The sequence below is a fragment of the Trichomycterus rosablanca genome, chromosome 9 (assembly GCF_030014385.1).
Source record: "Trichomycterus rosablanca isolate fTriRos1 chromosome 9, fTriRos1.hap1, whole genome shotgun sequence".
NCBI classification, from domain to species: Eukaryota; Metazoa; Chordata; class Actinopteri; order Siluriformes; family Trichomycteridae; genus Trichomycterus; species Trichomycterus rosablanca.
Window position 1 is genome coordinate 24,681,534 of NC_085996.1, and position 25,569 is coordinate 24,707,102.

Genomic DNA, 25,569 nt, shown 5'->3' on the forward strand with positions numbered 1-25,569 from the left:
CTCTACAGTGCAGTTCTTCCCCTACATATAGGACCCTCAGTCCTTATGCGTAGTTTACACGACACGATTCTTGCCCTGATTTTTGCTTGCCAACAGGTCGCTGCTAGATGTGGCAGCTCGGAAGCAGTTTGGCGTTCACTCGGGGCTCAGAAATCAGCTCTCAGTCGTTATGTGTGAACTGTTCAACGACTTGATCCGAGTTGCTCGCCGATAGTTTGCATACTCAAAAAAAAATATGTAGCATGTTAAATATCTGGACCTGTTGGCGACTCAAAATCATGTAGTGTGAAAGGTGTTGCGATCAGGTTGTAATTGTTATGAACGCAAAATACAAAAGGGAATCCTGGGGGGAGTTGCAAATATGTGGAACAGGGGCATAATATAATTTATAACAGAATACATCGGCACACACAAGCTTTACATTTTTGACTTTTCGTCCACGCCAACCATTATACCATTATACGTTGCATTGCAAAAAATGTTTATTTGACCTCCAACTCTCTCTGAAGAACAGACAATCCCTGCAGCCAAACCCACTCCTTCGCCCAGATTCATTTCTTTTTCCTACTTGCTTTCACGCTACACATCAGCGCACAAACAACTTTAATCTCTCGCTTCTTGTTGATGTGCAAATTTGGACATGGTATCAATAAACCGCTTGTCACTTCTCGTGTGTGTTTTTGTGACAAAATGTAGTTCGGGAGACCAGACAGACTGGTCTGAGATTCCTCATGGTGACAGATGGTGTAGTGTGTCGGGGATTGTGTAAAAAACACTACTTAAAAGACTCCCGATTACAAGAGATCCAGTTGTGTAGTGTGAACCGTACAGCGATCTGAACAACTTAAAAGTCGTGTAGTGTGAACTTGGCATTAGCTGCTGCCCTTGCTTGGTAGAGTTGTGCAGCCTAATGACTCTGGGGACAATGGAGCAGCTCTGTGACAGCAGCCTAAACATTCTGTTTAATTAATAAATGCCCTGAGTAAGCTTGTGGTGTTGATGCATGAGTCTGAAAAAGTTCCCCAGCCAGAGTTGTAAATGAATATTTTTCACATTAGCCAATCTTCACTGTAAATGAAAAAAAAAAACCACCATAAGGGTGTTTACATTTACTGGATATTCAGATAACTGTGAAAAATATGTCTGATTTTGAGAAAAACTTTTAATCACATATTTGATACCAAATGACTGTTTAATGCTAGGGCTTTTTAAACACTATTTGTAAGAAAAAGCTAGAAAAATTGGAGGCATTACGCTACTGTATCTGTAACGTAGTGGGAGAGAACGGTCCTTGACCTAACCTTCAGTAATCAATGTAATGGTATAAACAAGGTGAGTTGAGTTTATACAAGCACAGCAATGCCATTAGTCAAATTTTCACTGGCTTTTTCTTTAATATTGGAAGAAAAAATACAACAGCAGAAGAGAGGAGCTAATATTGAGAACGTACAATGACATGTTGGTTGGGTCAGATTAAAGGTAGGACTAGCAACAAACAAATCACTCCAGGGTTTGTTTTGGACTTGACTGAGACAGCCTCCTCTCAGGGGTCTTGGTGCAGTTGTTTTGATCTGCACCCAAGTGTGATTACTGTGGTCACACCTACCTAAACAAATCGCACCAAGGGGAAATGCAAGCTCGAGTATGATTAAACAGGATTAAAAAGTTCAGGTGTGAAAACACCCTAATTGGAAATGGAATGTATTTAAATTACATCAGAGAAACGTCACAATTAATAGCAATTTATGAAGAGATGAGACAAAGTTATACTCTACGGTGTTTCCTCTAGAATTTTTTTTAGCAGCGGTGGCACGGACCCTCAACCCCCTACACACCCACGGCCCCCATCCGGTGCAGTGCAAAATTAATTAAATAAAAGTTCGTGTTAAAATGAACACATTAGCCTTGACAGCACTGTTTTAAAGCTTAGAATCTAAGCAGGCTCCATTCTTTAGACAATCATCTTTGCATAAGCAATCGGCGCGGACCCGGATGTCATCTGTGGGCGTGTCACAGTGTAGAGGCTGTGAAACCGCTTTTGTGCTGTTCTTTCATATTTTAAAAGTTCATCTGATTACATTTTGATATTTTCAAAGTGATAAACTGTGTGATATGAGGCGGTAAAAGTGCTCTAGACAGTACGAACAACGCTTAACATGAAAAATAAAGCGTAACGTGACTTATTGTACTAAAACAATGACCGATGAATTTGGGCAGTACAGAGCACTTATAACCAGTACAGAGCACTTATAACCAGTAATAACGGAGAGAAATTTAGTGTCCCTGTGTGGTACTTTTAGTACTCCAAGTTATGCTTTTTTTTTACGTAAAGCTTTTTCGGTTATCCTGAGAAGCCGATTTTCAAAACCCCGAGCTGCAGAACCACCACACAAGAAGTTAATCCAGCTAAACACAGATGTATGTAGAGCTTTTGGACTGGATTTAATGGTTATTTCACACAAATGGATGTTCGTGTCGTGGAACTTTTGTGATGTTTTATCGCTCAAGCGGAGAGCTGAGCAAATCGGCTATTTGCACAGAGGGTCGCGGTGGGAGCAAAGCGCAAAACGATCCTCACGTGATGCACTAAAGAAAAGAATAACTACGACAAACACGTCTACGTCTCTTATCATCAATAGTTATTCGAAAAATGAACATCTGTAACAGCAGCACAAATGCTCACACATAATCTACATGCTCCGCATTACTCCACATCACTACTCTTTACCTTCTTTAAGTAACGCCCACCGTTGATGACGTGCGTTTGGTTCCCAAAAAACTGGTGGAAACGCGGGTTGTAAGACTGTGACCCCCTGTGAGTGCTTTGGGACGGGGGTAATTACGGTTTCATGTAATTATATAAATTCTGATGGAGCGGTGGCAATAATTAAGCAGTGGCGGGCCGCCACCGCAAAGTACATGTAGCGGAAACACTGCTCTATATCAGTGTAACAAGGTTAACAAAGTTATTTTAAAGCTGTGTAAACTAGGGATGCACCGATCCAACTTTTTCAGTTCCGATACCGATCCGATACATATACTTTGCATATCGGTCGATACCCGATACCGATCCGATACCATTGTTGAATTAATAAACCGTATACTTTATCATGTGGGAAAGACTTAAGGCATCAGGATTGACTTAAACATTACTAAGTTTGCAAAACAAAATGTAATTAACACAGATATAAATGTACTGAACTGCTATTTATTTGTCAATAAAATAATAAACAATTGTGCAGGACCTTGGCACAGCATTCAAATTCAAAATAAATAAGGCAAACTTTTTAAAATATTTTAAAATAAATTAAATGTATCAGCTGAAACTGAAGTAGTTACACAAACAGTAATCAATCTTATTTTTTAAATATGTAGTGTAAACACTAATTCAAAATCTAGCAGCGGAAGAAGAACCTGAGAATAAACGAATACATTGGTACAATACAATCAGTAATCAAACACTGTAAACAAGCAAACTTCAACATAAAGGGTGTGTTCGAAAAGCTAGTGTGCTGTCTACATAGACGCATTTTACGTCATCCTGTGCGCGCTCCCGAGAAGGAGGCTGTTCGAAATCTTCTCTCTTTCTCTCACAGAAAAATAAACATGGCTGACGGTGTGGACAAACGAATGGAGTTATTATCAAACGTAAATAAAATATTAAATTAAGATTTTTAACTTGTATAAACTTGTACCGAGTGTTTTTATTTGCAAGTTCGGGCTTGTCAGGAAATGTAACCGTTATCGGTACCTGAAGGGAGGTGTTATATTGACGTTAGCGTGCTGTGCTACCTCAATTCATTGGTTTTAATGGCAAGATGCTAAACGCGAAACTCGATGGAAGCGCTGTCTAAGTAGCGCGTTCGAATAACATTGACTTATTAGAATCCTCTCTACTGAGGCAGCGTATCGGCCCCATGGATCGGCCTAATTATCCGATACCCGATCTATCTCATTTTGGTAATATTGGCACCGATATCCGATCTTAATATCGGATTGGTGCATCCCTAGTGTAAACCCAGCAAATCAGGAAATTGATTTCAAATTGGAAGAATATTCGAAGCAGTGGTACATTTCCCGAGCCTGTCAAAATTCCTTTAATATTGCATTAACCCATATAGGAAGTCACAAAAGAATTCAAACACACAATCCTTGTAGGCCATAGTTTTATATTAGTGTAATAATTATATAGTATTTAATAAATGGTCCTCTTTGTGATTAAGAGGAACTGTTTTTATTGCCAACAGGTGGCGCTGCAGAACCAGACTATCGACAGAGTGGCAGGGTTTGCCTGTGTGATCATTTGGGCCTAGATTTTAAAACTAAAACAGATAAATAGTACAAAATCAGACAAAGTTACTATAATCAGAGTAATCGTTTTATGGAGATTCAATAAAATTAGTTTTTACTGATCCCCTCAAGTAAATGAACTAATAATAATAATAATAATAATAATAATAAATTACTACAACTATTATAATAATAATAAATTAGTACAAACTACTACAGTAAATTAACTTATAAAACAATAATAATTATTAGGGGTAAAAGTAAATGCTCACATCATTGAGAATGAGACATTAGAATGTTGGTCTTTGTTTATTTGTACAAATTTATAATAGGATCACGGACTGATCTTCTGCCTCCTACCCTCTGGGATGCTGTTCCTGTTACTGGATACTGTTATTCTATACTTAACCTTTTCCTTCAGGGCGGGATGCTCTGCAGAGCCACTGCTAAAGAAATGATTAGATACTTTTTAAAAATAGTTTAAAATAGCAATCGTCCTTCCTTTATTACACTGAATTATTTAATTTCATTTTACTATCATGCATGTAAAATCTTCTACCTACATCTTTGTTCTAGCAGATTTGTATTCTTGAATTGTTTTCTACATGAGCTAGAGTAGGGAAATGTTTGCTGTGGGCGCACTTCAGTAAGTCACTCTGAATACGGGTGTCTGCTAAATACTAAAAAATGACTCAAACATAACATAATAAGAGAGAGGGCTTGTGTCTTTCAGTGTAATGCACAAAATAATTCAAACACACAATCCTTGCAGGCAATAGTTTTTATGTTAGTATATGGGTTGCACAACATACGGTCCGGCAAAACTCTCAATCCGGCCCGCAAACAGAAAGCATGTCTTTCGAAAGGTCGTGATCGGCTCCACTCAGGATTATGAGAGAGGGCTTATGTCTTTCAGTGTGATACGACGCCCTAGATCTCAGCAGCAGCTGTATGATCAGCTGCATGCTGTTAAACCCCAGGAAAGTCCTACCGCTCTCACAGTACATTCAACATATTAATCATTCGAGAGGAAAAACCGAGACAGCTTCATCCATCAAACCAGCTCAGATCCAAATGAAATTAAATTTACTTTGAAATTGAAATTTCGTTATGCTTGTGCTTCAGTGATGCCAGTCTAGTACAACCAAAGAGGGTAGAAAGCATTTAATGTGCAGCTGAGGACTACACATTAAAGACCAGACAAGCTGGGTAATGTAAGAAATCTTTAATGATTATTACAATAAAATTGAGACATTTTAATTGTAAGAATACAGGTAGGTAGCATGTTGGCACACCTTTACAGAGTAAGTGCTGGCTAAATTGGGTCCTGGTAACCAGGGTTTAATCCTTGCCTCTGGTCACTGTGTGGTGTTTGCTTGTTCTCTTTTCATACATATGGAATTACTTTCCAAACCTTCATGTATCTATAACAGCCTCTGCTTGTCTGGAGAGAGAAGATTTAAGAGTGTGCCTGTGGGAAAAATTTTTTTAGACCTTCAACCAACTTTTCAATTTAGCCAAGAGGTCTTCAATAGGGTTGAATTGGGGTTCAATGGGAGGCCACTGGAGTTTCTCCACACCAACTCATCAAAACTATGTATTTATGGACCTTGCACGGGCCACAGTCATGCTGAAACAAATTAGAAGCATATAATTTATTTTATATAGATATTTATTTTATTATTAGCTTGCTGTCTACACAGCAGATGAACCATAGTGGATTGTGTTTACATGACTGTATAGCCCAGGTGGGTGGTCCGGGTCCTTTCTGTGTGGAAATGTTCTCCCCGTGTCCGTGTGGGTGTCTCCTGAGTGCTCCGGTTTCCTCCCACAGTCCAAAGACATGCAAGTAAGGTGAATGGGAGATACTAAATTATCCAAGACTGTGTCTGTGACTGATGCAGTGAGTAGCTTTTCATTTGTTAAACAACCATGTGGAAAGACACACCCTGTGGACGTGGAAAATATGTTAATCTGTTTCAGAAGGGTCAAATTATTGGCATGCATCAAGCAGAGAAAACATCTAAGGAGAAGCTGAAACTACTAAAATCTGGTTAAGAACGGTCCAACGCATCATTAAAAAGTGGAAGGACAGTGGGGAAACATCATCTTCGAGGAAGGAATGTGGTCAGAAAAAAATCTTGAATGATCGTGATCACTTAAACGTTTGGTGAAATCAAATGGTAGAAAAACTACAGTAAAACTCAGGGAGATGTGTGAAAGTAAGAGCATTTCCACACGCACAATGCAAAGGGAACTCAAGGGATTGGGACTAAACAGCTGTGTAGCCTTAATGAAACCACTTGTCAGTGAGGCTAACTGGCAAAAATGGCTTCAATTTGCTAGGGAGCATAAAGATTGGACTCTGAAGCAATGCTAGAAGGTCATGTGGTCTGATGAGTCCAGATTTACCCTGTTCCAGAGTGATGGGCGCATCAGGGTAAGAAGAGAGGCGGCTGAAGTGATGCACCCATCATGCCTAGTGCCTACCGTACAAGCCTGTGATACCCACTGAGCCACCGTGCCTCCCAAATTTATATCACGCTCCAAAAAGACAATAAACACATATAGTCCAAGACATTAACTGCCAAGTTACCACTGCTCACTGACAGATTGGGTCATAGGAGTTGTTTACAAAATGAAAACATAAAGTTTTGGACATGTTTACATACTTATATGCATATTTTACAATAATCATTTTTGCATAAACTATTGTTTATTGTAGCGTGATGTTTATTGTCAATTTGGAGCGTGATATTAATTTGGGAGGCACGGTGGCTCAGTGGGTATCACTTTCACCTCACAGCAAGAAGGTCCTGGGTTCGATTTCCAGGTGGAGTGGTCTGTGTGATCGGTCTGCGTGGAGTCTCCCCATGTCTGTGTGGGAGCTCTGGGTTTCTCCTACTCTGGGTTTCTCCCACAGTCTGAAGACATGCAAGTGAGGTCAATTGGTTACACAAAATTTTCCATGACTGTGTTTGATATTAAAAAAAAAACTTGGCAAACTGATAAGTCTAGTGTAACCAGTCATGAATGTAACCAAAAAGAAATAAATTAAATTAGCTTAGCTGACATTCTAGCCCAGATGGTCAGAAATGAGATTGTGGTGAGATTGCGAACATATTAAGCCTTTAAATATGGTTACTGCTCAATAAGGTGAAAAGTCGCACTAAAGATTTTAATACAAAGTGCTAAACAGCATTGATTGAAAAAGTGAATGTATTTTTTTATTTTACCCTCTGTACCTTTCAATCTTTCTGTTGTACGTTTTGAGTTATCAGCAGCTATTATAACTGCATGTGTTGTAATTACAGTGATTAATACTGACTGTGTGTGATTTCTCTTTTGTGTAGGGAATAACACGTGCTTCTATGGGAAGTGTTACTACTGCAGGGAGAGTGAACCTGCTTGTGCAGAGGGCGACATTATGGAAGGCTCGGTGACACTTTGGCTCCCAGATGTCTGGCCACTGCAGAAACACAGACATCCTTGGGGACGCACCTACAGAGAGGGCAAACTCGCTAGGTACACGCACAGACAAACAAACTCTCTCTCTCTCTCTATCATACTCTTAAAGCCCCTTTCATTGAATGGTAGCTATTATTTAATATAAGCAAAGTGACATAGCACCAGGGCTATAAGAGCTTTAAACCTGTCTGAGAAGTTCAGCGTGTTCTCCTTGTGTCCTCGTCGGTATTTTTTAACACACTCAAACCATGCAAATAGATGTATTGGCTGATTGAGTGGATGGGTCTGTGGCACATTGCAGTTGATTGGCACCCTGTACAGAATGTGTTCCCTGCCCTGCACCCAGTGTTTGAGCTCAGCTCAGAGCCCACTGTGACCCGGTTCGGAAGGGAACTGTTATGATGCCTCAAATTCTATTAATATAAAATACAATATAGAGTTGGCACAAGAAGTAGTGTGGGTATTGCTTTATATCCAGAATGTTATTGGTGACAAGTTTAGCACTTACCTGTTTGAGTTCCAGCTCAAGCTAGAAGCCCACACCATCCAAATAGTACTGAAGTACACTGCCTGGCCAAAAAAAAAAGGTCACACACTCTAATATTTCGTTCGACCGCCTTTAGCTTTGATTACGGCACGCATTCGCTGTGGCATCGTTTCCACAAGCTTCTGCAATGTGAAAAACAGTATGCATGCACTTCAGCCTTCTTCGAACCCTACATCCAGAACCAAAGATATTCTTAAATGGAGATCCCATCACCGTTACCAAGGAAACAAAGTTCCTGGGACTTACATTATATAGTAAATTGACCTTTATTCCACATCTTAAACTTTTAAAAAACAGATGCCTCAAAAGATTGGATGTTATAAAAGTCCTAGCAGGAACTAAATGCAGAGCAGACCATCAACTACTATTAAGGATATACAGAACCCTAATAAGATCAAGGCTCGATTATGGGAGTATTGTTTACGGATCAGCTAGGAAATCGTATATTCAAGCACTCGACACCGTACACCATCAAGGAATACGCCTAGCGCTAGAAGCTTTTAGAACATCCCCTATCCAAAGCTTATGGATTGAAGCAAACGAACCTTCACTCAAGAACAGGCGGCTGAAACTAGCCCTTCAATATGTTATTAAATTGAAATCCAGCCAACATAATCCAGCTTACCACACAGTCTTTCACCCACAGTACCTACCACTGTATGAAGCCAGACCAAATTTTATTCAACCTCTTGGCCTACAAATCAAATCAGTCATACAAGAACTAGACATAAACTTGGACACCATTGCACAAACACAGCTGTTAATTATTCCACCCTGGGACCTTAAACGGATAAATATCATCATGGACATTTCTCAAAGCAAAAAATCAGAGACCCACCCAAACACATATAAATAGCGATTTCTAGAAGTCAGAGAAAGATTTCCTACATTCACTCCTATATACACAGACGACTCAAAAACAGACAGACAGACAGACAGACAGACATCAGCAGCAATGGTATCTGGTCAACAACTAAAAGGAATAACCCTCCCCAAACAAAGCTCAATTTTCACAGCAGAAGCCCAAGCACTACTCCTAGCATTAGAGTAGGGATGCACCGATCCGATATTAAGATCGGCTATCGGTCCCGATATTACCAAAATGAGATGGATCGGATATCGGATAATCAGGCCGATCCATGGGTCCGATACGTTCACTTTAGTTCGTTTGCGACGCATGCTAAGCCCATACAGGACGCGCTGCTGACGTATGGCGTATAACACAAACAAAAAGAGCAACATGGAGCGAGCCAAAGAGTCAGCTGCATGGAGGTATTTCACGCTTGCTATGCTAACAAGTTCGATGGCAACATGTTTATTACTCAGGTTTAGCTGCTATATTTTATTTTGAATTACTGTTTGCACTAAATATTTACGGATAAGTTTATTTGAAAAAGTTATTTAAGCTACTACTGTTTTTCTCATTGTCAGCAGCCACATTTTGGGTGTGTTCGAAAACCTAAGGAGCTGCCTTGCTGTCTTACTGTCTACATAAGCGGCTGCCTCAGTAGAGAGGATTCTAATAAGTCATCAACTTATAAGTCAGGTTATTCGAACGCGCTACTTACACAGCGATTCCATCAGGTTTAGCATTTAGCATCTTGCCATTAAAAAACAATGAACTGAGGTAGCACAGCGCTACGTCAATATAACATTTCCCTTCATGTACCGATAACGGTTACATTTCCTGACAAGCTCGAACTTGCAAATAAAAACACTCGGTATAAGTTTATACAAGTTAAAAATCAGTAATATTTTATTTGCGTTTGATAATAACTCCATTCGTTTCTCCGCCCCGTCAGCTATGTTTATTTTTTTGTAAGAAAAGCGCACCCGACCCGCAATGAATGCTGGGATTGCTTTGGTCACCAAGGCAGCGTCGGATGCTTACTCGTTGAGTGAAAATAACACTGAAATATTAAGATGCCTGTTTACAATTTTATTGACAAATAAATAGCAGTTCAGTACATTTATATCTGTGTTAATTATATTTTGTTTTGCAAACTTAGTAATGTTTAAGTCAATCCTGATGCCTTAAGTCTTTCCCACATAATAAAGTATACGGTTTATTAATTCAACAATGGTATCGGATCGGTATCGGGTATCGGCCAATATGCAAAGTATATGTATCGGATCGGTATCGGAACTGAAAAAGTTGGATCGGTGCATCCCTACATTAGAGTATGCAGAATCAATTCAACAACGAAGAACACTCATATGCACAGACTCAAAATCCTGTCTACAAGCACTTCAAGCTCTAGAAACCAACCACCCAACAATCACAGAAATTCTGCAGAAAGTATACTACCTAGAACAACACAGTTACAGTGTCATCTTATGCTGGATACCAGGACACTGCGGGCTCCTGGGCAACGAGAGAGCAGATCAAGCAGCAAAAAAGGCCACATGCATACCGGATCCAATGTACCAGATCCCACCAGTGGACCTCAAACCTACAATAAACTCGTATATCAAGGACAAATGGCAAAACGACTGGAACACACACCAGAATAATAAATTGCACGAAGCTAATCCCACTATTGGGGAAAAAATGAAGACCTACCTCGAAAACCGTTGGGACCAGACAGTGTACACAAGATGCCATATTGGACACACTAGATTAACACACATGTACCTGATAAAAGGTGAAGCTGTTTTATATTGCGCAACATGCCAAACACAGATTACAATAAAACATTTAATGCTGGAATGTATCATCTATAACCATGAAAGACAACAGATCTTATCAGCAAAAACCATAAAGGAACTCTTTTCCAAGACAAAAGTAACATCACTCCTAAAATTCCTGTCATTAATAAAACTGAAGCAACACATATAAATGAACATACATAGACAACAGACATAACTTCTCTAAGTCAAATGAAATAAGTAAATAAAAGACAGATTACGACCTTTCCTGCCATGAACATGGGCCAAAGGGCAGACATGGCGTTAAAAACTAAACACTAAACTAAACTAAACATCTGCAATATCACAACATTTATTTCTGTCCAGAGTTGCATTAATTTTTCCCCAAGATCTTGTATTGATGATGGGAGATTTGGACCACTGTGCAAAGTCTTCTCCAGCAAGATTCTCAATGGGGTTCAGGTCTGGACTCTGTGGTGGCCAATCCATGTGTGAAAATGATGTCTCGTGCTCCCTTAACCACTCTTTCACAATTTGAGCCTGATGAATCCTGACATTGTCATCTTGGAATATGCCCGTGCCATCAGGGAAGAAAAAATCCATTGATGGAATAACCTGGTCGTTCAGTATATTTAGGAAGTCAGCTGACCTCATTCTTTGGGCACATAACGTTGCTGAATCTAGACCTGACCAACTGCAGCAACCCCAGATCATAGCACTGCCCCCACAGGCTTGTACGGTAGGCACTAGGCATCATGGGTGCATCACTTCAGCCACCTCTCTTCTTACCCTGATGCGCCCATCAATCTGGACTCATCAGACCATATGATTTTCTTCCATTGCTCCAGAGTCCAATCTTTATGCTCCCTAGCAAATTGAAGCTGTTTTTGCCAGTTAGCCTCACTGACAAGCGGTTTTCTTAAGGCTACACAGATGTTTAGTCCCAAACCCTTGGGTTCCCTTGAGTTCTACTGTAGTTTTTCTGCGATTTGATTTCACCAAACGTTTAAGTGATCGCCGATCACAATCATTCAAGATTTTTTTTTGTTTCAGCAATCTCCTTAGATGTTTTCTCTGCTTGATGCATGCCAATGATTTGACCCTTCTGAAACAGATTAACATCTTTTACACGACCACAGGATGTGTCTTTCGACATGGTTGTTTAACAAATGAGAAGCTACTCACTGCATCATTTAGGGTTAAATAACTTGTTGGCAGCTGAAACATAATCACCCATGCAGTAATTATCCAATGGAAGACTCTTATCTATTTGCTTAGTTAAATCCAGGTGGTGACCTTTTTTTTGGCCAGGCAGTGTATATTACCACAAATGCATTGATCTGCACTGATTCACAGTCATGCCTGCAAGCAATGAAAGCTTTAACACATCACCACTTAATCCTGAACCAAAATCACGAAAAACACAAGAACCAAAAGAAACCACGACATAAGAATGTGTTGCATACCAGGACTCAGTGTGACCTTTTTTCATTTCCTGTGATGCCTCAGTGGCATCACAGGAAATGAAAGAGCAGACCTGGTAGCCAGAATGGAAATGGAGGAACAAGCAACAAGAAAACTCCCACCTTCAGATGCAAATCTGGTAATAACCAACTATATTAGAAACAGATGGCCGGCTGAGTGGGATACTCAGGAACAAAACAAGCTTCCTCAAGTATGCCTGAACGTTAATACCTAACAAAACTTCCAGTTAGATAAACGCAGTGATCAGGTGGCATACACTAGCTGCCGAATTAGACATACTTTTTAACACACTCCCATTTAATAAAAGGAGAGGAGGCTTCATTCTGTGATGTCTGCCAAGTGCCTATCTCTATAGGCATATTCTAACTGACTGTCCTATATATTATAGAAATCTTCAACAAATCAGGGTGCCCATTCTGACCCTTTTCCACCACCAAAAGCAGCAACAATGGGCATGTGAGGGAACCAGGATGCACTATGGGAGGAAGGCCAGCCGGCAAGGCAGTGAGATGCTTTGGATAATGTTCTGCTTGGAAACCTTGGGTCCTGCCATTCATGTGGATGTTACTTTGACATGTACCATCCAGCATTGTTGCAAACCATGTACACCCTTTCATGGAAATGGTATTCCCTGATGGCTGTTGCCTCTTTCAGTAGGATAATGCACCCTGTCACAAAGCAAAAATGGTTCAGGAATTGTTTGAGGAGCACAACAGCGACTTGGCCTCCAAATTCCCCAGATCTCAATCCAATCAAACATCAGTGGGATGTGCTGGACAAACAAGTCTAATCCATGGACGCTCCAACTCGCAACTTACAGGAGTTAAAGGATCTGCTGCTAACATCTTGGTGTCATATACCACAGCACACCTTCAGGGGTCTAGTGGAGTCCATGCCTTGATGGGTCAGGGCTGTTTTGGCAGCAAAAGGGGGATCAACACAATTTTAGGAAGGTGGTCATAAAGGTATGGTTGATTGGTGTGTATGTATATATGTATATATGTGTGTGTGTGTGTGTGTATAAAGATAATGAATGATCCTGCAATGAATGTAGCCAGTGTGTTAAACCAATAAATAAACAAATAAACCTCTTGTGTGTTATAGATGGGAGTACGATGAGAGTTACTGTGAAGCTGTGAAGAAGATGCCTCCCTACGATGCTGGTCCACGTCTCCTGGATGTTATCGACACGTCCATATTTGATTACCTCATCGGCAACGCTGATCGGCATCACTACGAGAGTTTCCAAGACGACGGTGGAGCCAGCATGCTTATACTACTGGACAATGCTAAAAGGTGTGGAAAGTAAAATGGTTACAGAACGATTGCAGAATACTGTAAAGGTTACACTGGCATTTATGCTTTTCTTTGTGCTCTGGTTTGCAGTTTCGGGAATCCGTCTTTAGATGAAAGGAGTATTCTGGCTCCTTTGTATCAGTGCTGCATGTGAGTGTTCATGCCTTTATATATTTTACACACAGTTGCAAAAAATGTCTTACATTTTTGCATTGTTATCTTAAAAAAGTGATCTGATCTTTATCCAAATCAGAATAGAAACACTTTTTCTGTGTAAATATTGAACACTGAGGCAACATTTTTCTTTGGGGATTTTAAACCACACTATTTAAGGCATTCTGTGTCATTTTTTTATTACATTATCCTTGTCTGCTAAATGTTCAGTCAATTGTTTCATTAAATGACTAGTTTTCCATTTTCCAAGTTGTCCAGTCACTGAGCAGTTTCAAATCGTGGACATGACTTCACAAAGTGAGGTCCAGTAGAATCCAATTCAATAGGCTAAGGGGAGTTGCTTCAGACCTCCAATCACTCGTCTACAATCGTATCCACTGAACCATCACTAATTTTCAAAGGACAGGGTATCTTTACAACCCTTCACGTGTGAATTCTTTGTTAGATTTCCTCTGTGTTATACATTTAGGATGAATATGGTTTGTGTTCTTGATTTAGACTTAAAATAGAACATTTAATAAGGAATCATAGCAAAAAAAAGAGTAATCATGAAGGTTTCATATCTTTACAGTTTACAGATCTATACAAGCCAATTACTGGGTTGGTGGACGTCAGGATCAGATATAACTGTTTTATTAAGGATTTGCTAAGCAAAATAATAGTCAAATGTGAGCATTCCGTACAGCATTTAGTCTAAAGCTGCAAAGTTAAAATTAAAGTTAAAGTTAAAATTAACCTTAAACCATTAATCATATTCATTATATACTGTCCCTGACAGAAGTTCTGTCGCTTATCCATGTTGTGGAAACAAAAGCTTATAACCTGACTTTAAATTCATCCATTGGTTTTAGAAATGACTCATATGAAAGCTGAAACCCTCCCAAATGAGGTTTAATTTATGAAAATAAATTTGCTTCACTGCAGAAATATTGATCATTTAATGAACACAGAAAGGTCAGATTTTGGCAAGACAAAGGTTTTGTCGCCTTGTCATATAATGCACCCAATCCTAGTTTACAGCCTCACCTGTGCTCACTAATTGATCGGTTAATTAGTGGGTGTGTATAAAAAGAACCCCAGCACCCCAGACCTTCACTTGAACTGCAACTTTACCTCTGACAACATGCCAAAAATCCACCCTGCGACCAAAGCCTTGATTATCAAGAGGCTGAAGACCAGATTCACTGCAGAGGTGGCTGGCACCTTTAATGTGTCTCAGCGTCAAGTACAAAGAATTAAAAAAAGATTTGAAGAGACTGGAGATGTTTTTGACAAGCCCAGGTCCGGCAGACCCCGCAAGACAACTGCTAAGGAGGAACGTTTGTTGGTTAGAAAATCCAAAGCCAGCCCCTCTTCCACTGCAGCAGAGCTCCACCAGGCCTGGTCACCTCAAGTCCCTGTGTCAACTAGAACAGTTTGTAGGATTCTGTCTCGAAATGGCCTCCATGGTCGAATCAGTGCCCAGAAGCCAGCACTAAACAAAAGGCAATTAAAAAACCGTGTGGCATTTGCCAAGGCCCACAGCCTGCTAAACGGATGGACGCTGGAAAAGTGGCAGAAGGTGGATTTCTCAGATGAATCTTCAGTTGAATTACACCACAGCCGCCGCAAATACTGCAGGAGACCTACTGGAGCCCGTATGGATCCAAGATTCACCCAGAAAACTGTTAAGTTTGGTGGTGGAAAGATCATGGTCTGGGGTTACATTCAGTATGGGGGTGTGCGAAACATTTGCAAGGTGGAAGGCAATATCAATAGCCTAAAATATCAAGAAGTATTAGCTACCTCTTACATTCCCAATCATAAAAGGGGTCAAATTTTGCAGCAGGATGGTGCTCCATCTCATACATCCATCTCTACATCAAAGTTCCTCAAGGCGAAGAAGATCAAGGTGCTCCAGGACTGGCCAGCCCAGTCACCAGACATGATCATCATTGAGCATGTTTGGGGTAGGATGAAAAAGGAAGCTTGGAAGACAAAACCAAAGAATCTTGATGAACTCTGGGAGGGATGTAAGACTGCATTCTTTGCGATTCCTGATGACTTCATCAATAAATTGTATGAATCATTGTCGAACCGCATGGATGCAGTCCTTAAAGCTCATGGAAGTCACACAAAATATTAAATATGGCTCTAATAGCACCACAACTTCATTCACCAATGTTATGAAACATATCTTTGTATATGAAGTAAATTATTTGTTTGATTTTCACATTACTTTCTGTGGGCGACAAAACTTTTGTTTTGCCAAAATCTGACCTTTCTGTGTTCATTAAATGATCAATATTTCTGCAGTGAAGCAAATATATTTTCGTAAATTAAACCTCATTTGGGAGGGTTTCAGCTTTCATATGAGTCATTTCTAAAACCAATGGATGAATTTAAAGTCAGGTTATAAGCTTTTGTTTCCACAACATGGATAAGCGACAGAACTTCTGTCAGGGACTGTATATATATATATATATATATATATATATATATATATATATATATATATATATATATATATATATATACACATACGTAATGGTCAACAGAGCACAGATAAAGAGGTCAGTATTGAGATCATCTGATGTCTGTTAATGAGTCAGAATATTAGGCTTACAAGAAGTTTGTAAAGTGTAAGTAGGTACAAACAGGACATTCATCACCTCTGAATCATTTCATAACTGGAAGTTTTGTTAACGTCTGCCCACTCTGCTGGTTTGTGTGTTGAGGTGTGAACGCACCCTCATACACACAAATAATGTGTGTGTGATTGCTTTGATTTGTGTGTGCTCTATAAGCCAAAAAAAAATTATAGATAAGTTGATTCTTATTTGGTATTATAATATACTATAAAATATCACTTATGTGGGAGAGCTACATACAAGATTTTGGGACATGACTGCTGGGATTTACTTTCATTCAAATAATTTGTAAGGGCAGACACCCATGTTGGGTAATAAGATTAGGGATATTGTTGAACGGGCTTGAAGTCAGTTTGAAAATCAACCATTTTAGTGGGCATTATAACACTAACAACACTAATATTAAATGTATCCATTCACATATTGCTAACGCTGCACTAAAGTAAGAAGAATTGATTTTCATAAATATTAAAATTAGAATATTACAATAAACATTTTGTTGTGGGAACAGAAGGCAGCAGAGTTATAGAAGAGCCAACAAAACAAATAGAAATATAACTGAGAGTGAAATTAATATGAACCATCTAAAAGCCATTATTTTTTCAAAAAAAAAAAAAAAACAGTACTTGGTAATAGGCTCTGCTGTAATGTAACTGATTAAGATGTGAAACTAAGAAGAGGATGAACTCAGCAGACAAAACCTTTTTAAATGCTGATTAATGAAATAGGAAACAATAGGAACACCCTTCAAAATGGATGTGTCACCGTCAGGGATAAGTTAAACATTGGGCTGATTGTAGCTACATCTTTTTTTTTCTAAGAATAAATAACCCAGTACTTGGTAATAGGCTCTGCTGTATTCCAAAATTTCACACCTAAACGCATCAGTGATTATGCTTTATTGTTCTTTAGAACTAAGCATTGTTTGATTTCTGTCATGCTTTTTTTAATATTAAGTATTATACAGTATTAACATTCGTTACAATTAAACTATTAATGTTGATTAATTTTTACATTCTTGAGTTTGTTGAAATAAAAAGCCACCTGAACGTAGCATTATAAAACTTCAGAGTATATTATTTAATACTATTTAAAGCTTACTATAGTGGTTTACTACTGTATTTACCATTATTTAATACTGATTAAAATGTGAAACTAAGAAGAGGATGAACCCAGTAGACAAAACCTTTTTAAATGCTGCTAAATGAAATAGCACAGTTTAATCCTTTAATTACATTATCTTCCCCTTCATGTACAGTATATCTCTCTCAAATATATATGTGTGTGTCTTTTTTTGTCTTAACATTGTATTCAAGGATGAGGCAGTTTCATGCGGTCCTCGATGAGTGTGCTCTCCGCCCCCTGCAGTTTAAATAAATAAACAGACTTTGGGACTTTGTCCTACACCAGTCAGCCAAAACACTGGGAACACCCTTTAAAAATATGCATGACGATACCTATATTATAACAAAATTGTCACCGTCAGGGATAAGTTAAACATTGGGCTGATTGTAGCTGAATGTTGTACATGTTGTAAGAAAAGTACTTGGTAATAGGCTCTACTGTATTCCAAAATTTCACAACTATAAGCTTCAGTGATTATGCTTTACTGTTCTTTAGAACTAAGCATTGTTTGATTTCTGTCATGCTTTTTTTATATTAAGTATTATTCAGTATTAACGTTGGGCTGATAGTAGCTGAATGTTGTACATATCGTGTGTTGAATGCAGCAGATCAGAATAAATACCAGATTGACTTTAATAAGGGCCATATTGTTATGGCCAGATAACTGGGTTGAAGTTTCTCTGAAACGGCAGTGAGTGCTTATAGGTGGCACGAAAGCACCTTGGAGCTTGACATTGGAGCAATGTCTAAAGAATCTTGTTGGGGAAAAAATGGGTCACAGAGAAAAATACAAATAATTAAACTTGTATGCAATAGGGGTAGGCTCTTTTCAGACGAATTATTCATTGGAATCAAATCAGAAAACTGTGCTCTTATCTATGGTAAAGATTCATTCGTTTTGCTCACTCTGTGGGCAAAACAACTCCGGCTCAAGAGATTCAGATGTATAAACCAATCAGAGCTTCCGAATTTACATTTTGGGCAGAATTTCACGCTCTCTCTTCATTGGTTGCTGTATACTGACAGATAAGTGAACGAATGACCAGTTTCAGCTTTCAACCGCGACAGCCGAGAGAATAAATGAAGTTAAATGATCTAAGACGGTTTTCATTAGTTAGGTGGATAAACACAATTAAATATGGATTTTTATATTTTTTGAAATATTCTGGAAATATACAAGATGGCCTCCAAGGTACGCTGCGGTTATGATTTTATACTGCTGTGTGGTTGATCTGGGTCGTGGTGCTGCTGTTTACCATGCGATTTCATTTTGCAATGATAGCAAAGCATTATCAAATATTAAAAGTTTTCGGGATGCTCATTTATTTGAAGTAAAACAGACAGTATAAATGTGATTATGAGATTCTGCTGGTTTGTTTAATATAAATGTTGTAAATATGAATACAAATACAGTCTGTAATAATACAACATATAAACACAGCAATTAGTCAGAATTGATCAGAACTACAATGTTTTGTGTTTTTAAGAGAACTTAAAAACAATATAAGGTAAAATACAGGCAGTGGCCTGCCATTGTACTTTAAGTTTACATTATATCGTATCGTATCGTATATCGCCACTTCTCAAAAGCATATCGAGATATGAGTTTTTTAGCCATATCGCCCAGCCCTGGTATGCAAATACCCCCTTGTGATGGCTGTATGTTACAGCTTGTGGTGGCTCGGTGGGTAGCACTGTCGCCTCATAGCAAGAAGGTTCTTGGTTCGATCCCCAGGTGGGGCGGTCCGGGACCTTTCTGTGTGGAGTTTTATGTTTCCCCGTGTCTGTGTGCGTGTGAATTGTAGATACAAAATTGTCTGTGACTGTGTCTGATATTGAACTTGTGAACTGATGAATCTTGTGTTATGAGTAACTACCGTTTCTGTCATGAATGTAACCAAAGTGTTTAAAACATGCGTTAAAGTTCTAATTAATAAATATAAATGATGTTACATATTGTAAACCACAGTGGTAGCCTGGGTCACATAAAAAGTCATGGACATAATGTGGGTCACTTGTAAAAATGTTTGAACAACCCTGCATTATAAGACAATTCACCTTGCAATATACTGCTGGTAATGTTCTGATACCAGATCTCAGTAGACACCAAAACTTGTCTCGTGTAGGCCAGTTTTGGAGTGTCGGAGCTTTTTAGATGGGTGGTCCTAATGTTTGGCTCATTAGTGTATTTGCATCTACCTCTTTTGTTATTTTTGTAAACAGGATGCGCTGTTGGTTATTCGAGAATTTCTCAGTAGTAATCTAAGCCAACAGACAGTCTGCAATAAACCGAACACCATTTTTGTCACAGACTGTCAAGAATGGTCTTGTGGAAGCTTTAGCAGGTCAGAAACTTGACAAACTTACTCAGTCAGTAAACTCTTCAGTGCAATTGAAATGTTTTATTTTTTCATATTGACTTACCGATACTGTTTTCTGGTCTGTTTGCTTGCTCTTACTTTCTCTTACTTTTAGTAAACCGATTCATTTGGTCTGATAGTTTCACATTTCCTGTTTGTTCTTCACGCTACTGACATACTGGTGAAAGTTCCATGTCATATACGCTCTCTCACATTGACTTGACTCTTATTTTTGTTCTCTCGCTCTCAGATTTTTTTGCTTTTAGTCACCAATACTGTTTCCCCCCTAACAACTTGCATTCTGATGTTCTGACTTTGTGTGTTTTTTTTTCTGTCAGGGTTCGTGTGTCCACATGGAACAGATTGAACCTGTTGAAGGGAGGCGTTTTGAGCTCATTCATGCGTCAGGCTTCTGCCCATGATCCAGCTTACCCAGTGTTGACTGAGCTTCACCTTGCTGCACTGGACCGCCGTCTTAGCGGTATCATAGCCACCATACGCCAGTGCATAGAGCTGCAGGGGGCGGAGAGCACACTCATCGAGGACCGCATGAACCTGCCTCATCCTTGAATACAACGTTAAGACAAAAAAAGACACACACACATATATATTTGAGAGAGATATACATGAAGGGGAAGATAATGTAATTCAGGATTGAACGCACACCTTACAGACTTTGCAAGAGCATTTTAAGGACAAAATGGGAAAATACTGGGGAAATTACTTTGACTCAAGCAGGAAGTTGTTTTACACAGCATTAGCACCGATACAGATCCTGGCTCCTCCAACACAGACTGAATCATGCGCACACACCTCCCTTTTTCCTATTTTCTCAATATCCGGCAGCACCACACCATGGGAATACAATAAACTGTATTTCTGTATTCCTACCAGCCCTTGTAAAAGTTCTTTATATGGACTTCTTTCACTGGGAGTATTGAAACATTCAAATGAGGAGCCACTTTCACTGCAAGCCTCTATAGAGGCTCATAATGACTGTGAGGTATTTCATATGCCTGGTCGAGCCCTGTAAAGGTCAACACCAGTAGAATGACATCACTGACATCACATACAAATCACACCATAAATAAACAGGATGGCTTGGCTAAACAGACTGTACATACACATCTATTTAATGATAACAATAAGTGGTGTTCTAAAATTGATCAAAAGATTATAATATTAAACAACCTGACAGGTTTACCTGCTAGAAATTGTGCATATGACTTCTGGATTGAAACGGGTAATAAGAGAAAGAAAGTGCTACTGATGCTCCGAGTGATTACAGCCTATCACAGCATTCAGAAGTTGTAAAAAGATTTTTTCAACATTAAAAGAAATACAGTACAGTGTTTCCCCTCAATCGTCATTATGTAATGATGTTAAAGGGAAAAAAATGCTACCTCATTAACTCGTTTATGGGGAAAAACACCAGAAAATCCCGAAACGTTTTTGTGCTTGCCTGAGATGGAAAATGTGAGATAATGTGTTTATAAGCCTGGTCTGCTTTTTACAGTATACTGCCTGGCTACAACCAGACTGTAAATAACGATGATGAACATCAGTGAAGGGTGTTGATAATTGATGATTAGTGTTATTGATTTAAAGGATTATAATTTTGAGGAATATGATGCAGGTGTGCATGTTAAAGTTTGGAATTTAAATTTAAACTAATAAGGGGAGAAAACTGCTGATATAAGAAACACACACAATGATAATAAAATGCTGTATGAGCTTCTTTTTAACATAAAAAAAACCCTTAAAATTCAGTGTTTCTTTAACATACAATGATACTGTTTTACATGGAAACTGCTACCTTTTCAATCAAACGATTTTCATCCACCTTGTTAATACGAATGATGAAAATTGTAAAGGATTAAAACAAATCTGAATGAAAAGGCTGAAAAATGTTTTATAATGATAAATAAATAACAGATTGCTCAGCGGAGGTAGAAATGTTGGAATATCCATACAGATGAAATGCAGTTTTTGTTTATTAAATAAAAGACTGAAGAACATGAAATGATTATATGTGGGTACTACTGCTGCACTTGAAAGCTTGTAACTTTCCAATTTCTTTTAATTAAAAAAGTAAAACAAATCATTTAATCTGATGGCTATTGTGCATAAATTGATATTGGAGTTAATTGTAAATGACAGCACTGCCTGGTGACAAGTCAAGTCAATTTTATTTATATAGCGTATAGCTTTTTACAATGAACATTGTCTCAAAGCAACTTTACAGAATCCAGGACCTACAGACCAAAAACCCCTATTGAGCAAGTCAAGGGTAACAGTGACAAGGAAAAACTCCCTTAAAATTACAGGAAGAAACCTTGAGAGGAACCAGACTCAGCAGGAACCCATCCTCCTTGGGTGACCTGGAGGATAATTGAAAATATTATTACATTTTATTATTATTAGGGCTGTCACACGATTAAAATTTTTAATCAAGATTAATCGTGATTAAAGAAACAAATTAATCACGATTAATCGACTGTAAAAGTAACTAAGCGAAATTTGAAGTTATGCACATTTTTATTGCAAGAACATGTTTACAAATAAAGAAAATAATAAAATTATGATAAAATTATTAATTCTAAATTATCTTTAGAAAGCCAGCCAACGTCTATATAGAGTTGTTACCAGCTACCCATCTTTCAGCCAGTTATTTGAAATAACAAGTCTGTTCACATTATCTGGCAAAAGTGAGGATCTTTTCCTGTTCGTAACCCTGCCACTGAAAACAGGCGCTCAGGGTACTACAATAAACCATTTCTAGATGCAACATGTATAACGTCAGGTTGACTCACGTTGTTAACTATGTTGAAGCGTCTACAGTCCATTGCGATTCATTTAACACCAGTGTTTGTAATGTTCCCACAACGTGTACAGTTCATGGGCTTTCCATCCAAATTCATCTGAAATAAAGTTAGACTGAGTCTGAGCTCATTTTGCCTGTAACGCGTATCCGTGCGCGTAGATGCCTGACAAGACTCTGACAAAAGATTATATTGAAGCATCAATTAATAACTGTAATTTTGTCTAGTGATGATTTCTTACGCTTTTTCAAAACAAAAAAAAATATTATTTAAAACACCCTACAATTTGCAATATGTAGCAGCAACAGCTGGAGTAATTTGTAACTCACGACTGCAAACTGGAAAAGACCTGTGTTATCACTATACAGTATAAACACAATGTTGCTATGTAAAAGCAGCGCAAATTACCACAGAGACACATATTTAAAGTGGCACAAACATAGCCCAATAAAAATCGTTTGATTAAAAATTTTAATCTCTATAATTTTTTTTAATTGTGATTAAAATTTTAATGCGTTAATCGTGTTAATTAACGACAGCCCTAATTATTATATTCTTACATTTTCTTTTAATTTTCCAGTTTTACAAGATGCATTTACATCACTAAGTGCCACCACCAAACTAATAATCTGTTAAAACTTAAACATTTGAAAAATTTAATATTAATCTTAATTAATGGTAACATTTGGGGCAAGAACTTGAGACTGCTATTACATATTCATATTAGAGCTGGTCGGTATATCGCAAATATTAATATATTTGATCTACTTTTTACACGATACTGAAAATGACCATATTCGTTATTCGAGTATGCCTAGGATACACAGGTTACTATTTTAGAAAGTTTAAAACGCAGCACAAAAATGCTGTGCTGCACGCTCTCTTCCATGTATGAGCGATAAAAACAAGTCAGAGAACGACTCTTTTCAAATGAGTTATTCATTGGAATTGAATCAGGGAGCTGCACTCTTATCTATGGTAAAGATTAATTTGTTTTGCTCACTTTATTTCATTATGGTGAATCAGTGTGCATTTAATTCAGACATTCAGTCATGGTTCAGACCTTGAAAAACAGCTGTATAAACAGCTCAGAGCTTCAGAATTCAGATTTTTATGTGGAGTATTAGTTGTTTTTTTGGATTTTTTACCACGAAAACCAAGAGAATAAATTATCTGTTGGATATGGATTTATATATTCTGGAAATATTCTGGAAACATGAAGAAAACATTTGCAAAAAAAAGTGGATTTTATCCTTAATGGAACAACACACGGATAGAGATTTAGTCTCAATTTGAAGAAGAGAAGCTCAGGTAAGCAGCGGTTATGATTTTATGCTGCTGTGTGGTTGATCTGGGTCGCGGTGCTGCTGTTTACTGTGCGCTTTCATTTTGCAATTATAGCAAAGCATTATCAAATATTGAACTTCTTCAGGATTTTTTAGATGCTCATTTATTTAAAGTAAAATTGTACTTTGTTAAGTTTACATTATATCGTATCGTATATCGCCACTTCTCAAAAGCCTATCGAGATATGAGTTTTTTTGTCATATCGCCCAGCCCTAATTCATACTTAAACACTAATGTTAAGTGAAACAGAGGCATTAGGCAAACTCTGATAATGTGTTCTATTACCATTCGGTGTACCCATAATACTAGCAGAGCTGTTTCAAACCTTACCACAATCTTTCTTACCACATTCCTCTTCAGAGTGTGCATTTGATGTCATCATTTATATTTGGATTTGTGGTGCGACTGGGCCACATAGCTGTAAAGTATTTATTTATAATAGTGCCCAAGTCATTGTACTATATCACCTAATAGCATTACCAACAGTGTTTGCTGGTGATTGCTCAAAGGACAAATGACTAATTAGGCAGCTGTGTGGGACAGTGACTAACAATATAATATAATATAGTATATATATATATATATATATATATATATATATATATATATATATAAAAAATGAGCATTTTAAGGCTGGTAATGGGAAATTAGAGTTGGATGACCATAGTGGTGGTGTTGGCAGTTTAGCTGTAATCCAGCTGCAATGCACTGAACTTAGTGCTAAAGCTATGATAAACTTGTAATTTCATAATTATTTTGGGTTTTGCCACTTTTTTACTAGCAGTTTAACTTTCAAAAATAAAATAAGCTACAATGGGTACTTCTGTGGTGCAGCAGTCCAACACAATAGCACACCACTGCAGAACCTGAGTAAGTTCGAATCTCAGCAGAGCTAGCTGGGTGTCCAGACAGAGACAGTTTACTGTTTTTGAGAGAAGGAAGGTTAGACGGGGTCTCTTCCATTGATATATGCAATCTCATCTATATATTTTATAGATGATTTTGATGGTAAGTAAAAAAGAACCATAGAGTTTTATTTGAATATTTAAGGGAATGTGCATGGCTTGCTTCTTTGTCCCACCTAGGGGCAATAGTGAGCCACCAAAAGATTTATTATCACGTTTTTTTCTGTAATGGTTGCTGACCTTATTAAGGTACTTGAAGTCAGATTACTGGAAACATTCAGTCATATATCATTTTATAATAGGCATGAGTGAGACTGAAACTAAAAGGGTTAGTTTTTTTGTATGGATGGATATTTTACTGTTCATATCATGCCTTATGATGTTAGTTAACCACTTAAGAACAATTTTAGAACAAAATGAAGTTCTGTTTATTAAAATCCTTACACTAATTTTCTTGTAAATTCCCTTAGC

The 25,569-nt window shown here is 38.1% G+C and overlaps 1 protein-coding gene across 2 annotated transcripts in view; it reads left to right on the forward strand.

Annotated features, from left to right (window-relative positions):
- fam20b (FAM20B glycosaminoglycan xylosylkinase) overlaps window positions 1–21,376 on the forward strand; it is a 45,070-nt gene extending 23,694 nt beyond the window's left edge. For both annotated transcript variants that reach the window (XM_063001283.1, XM_063001284.1), the window contains exons 5-8: window positions 7,644–7,815; window positions 13,544–13,735; window positions 13,826–13,885; window positions 20,363–21,376. In XM_063001283.1, the coding sequence (XP_062857353.1) occupies window positions 7,644–7,815; window positions 13,544–13,735; window positions 13,826–13,885; window positions 20,363–20,594 (656 nt within the window). In that variant the 3' untranslated portion in view covers window positions 20,595–21,376. The remainder of the gene's footprint in view (window positions 1–7,643; window positions 7,816–13,543; window positions 13,736–13,825; window positions 13,886–20,362) is intronic.
- The last annotated feature ends 4,193 nt before the right edge of the window (window positions 21,377–25,569 follow it).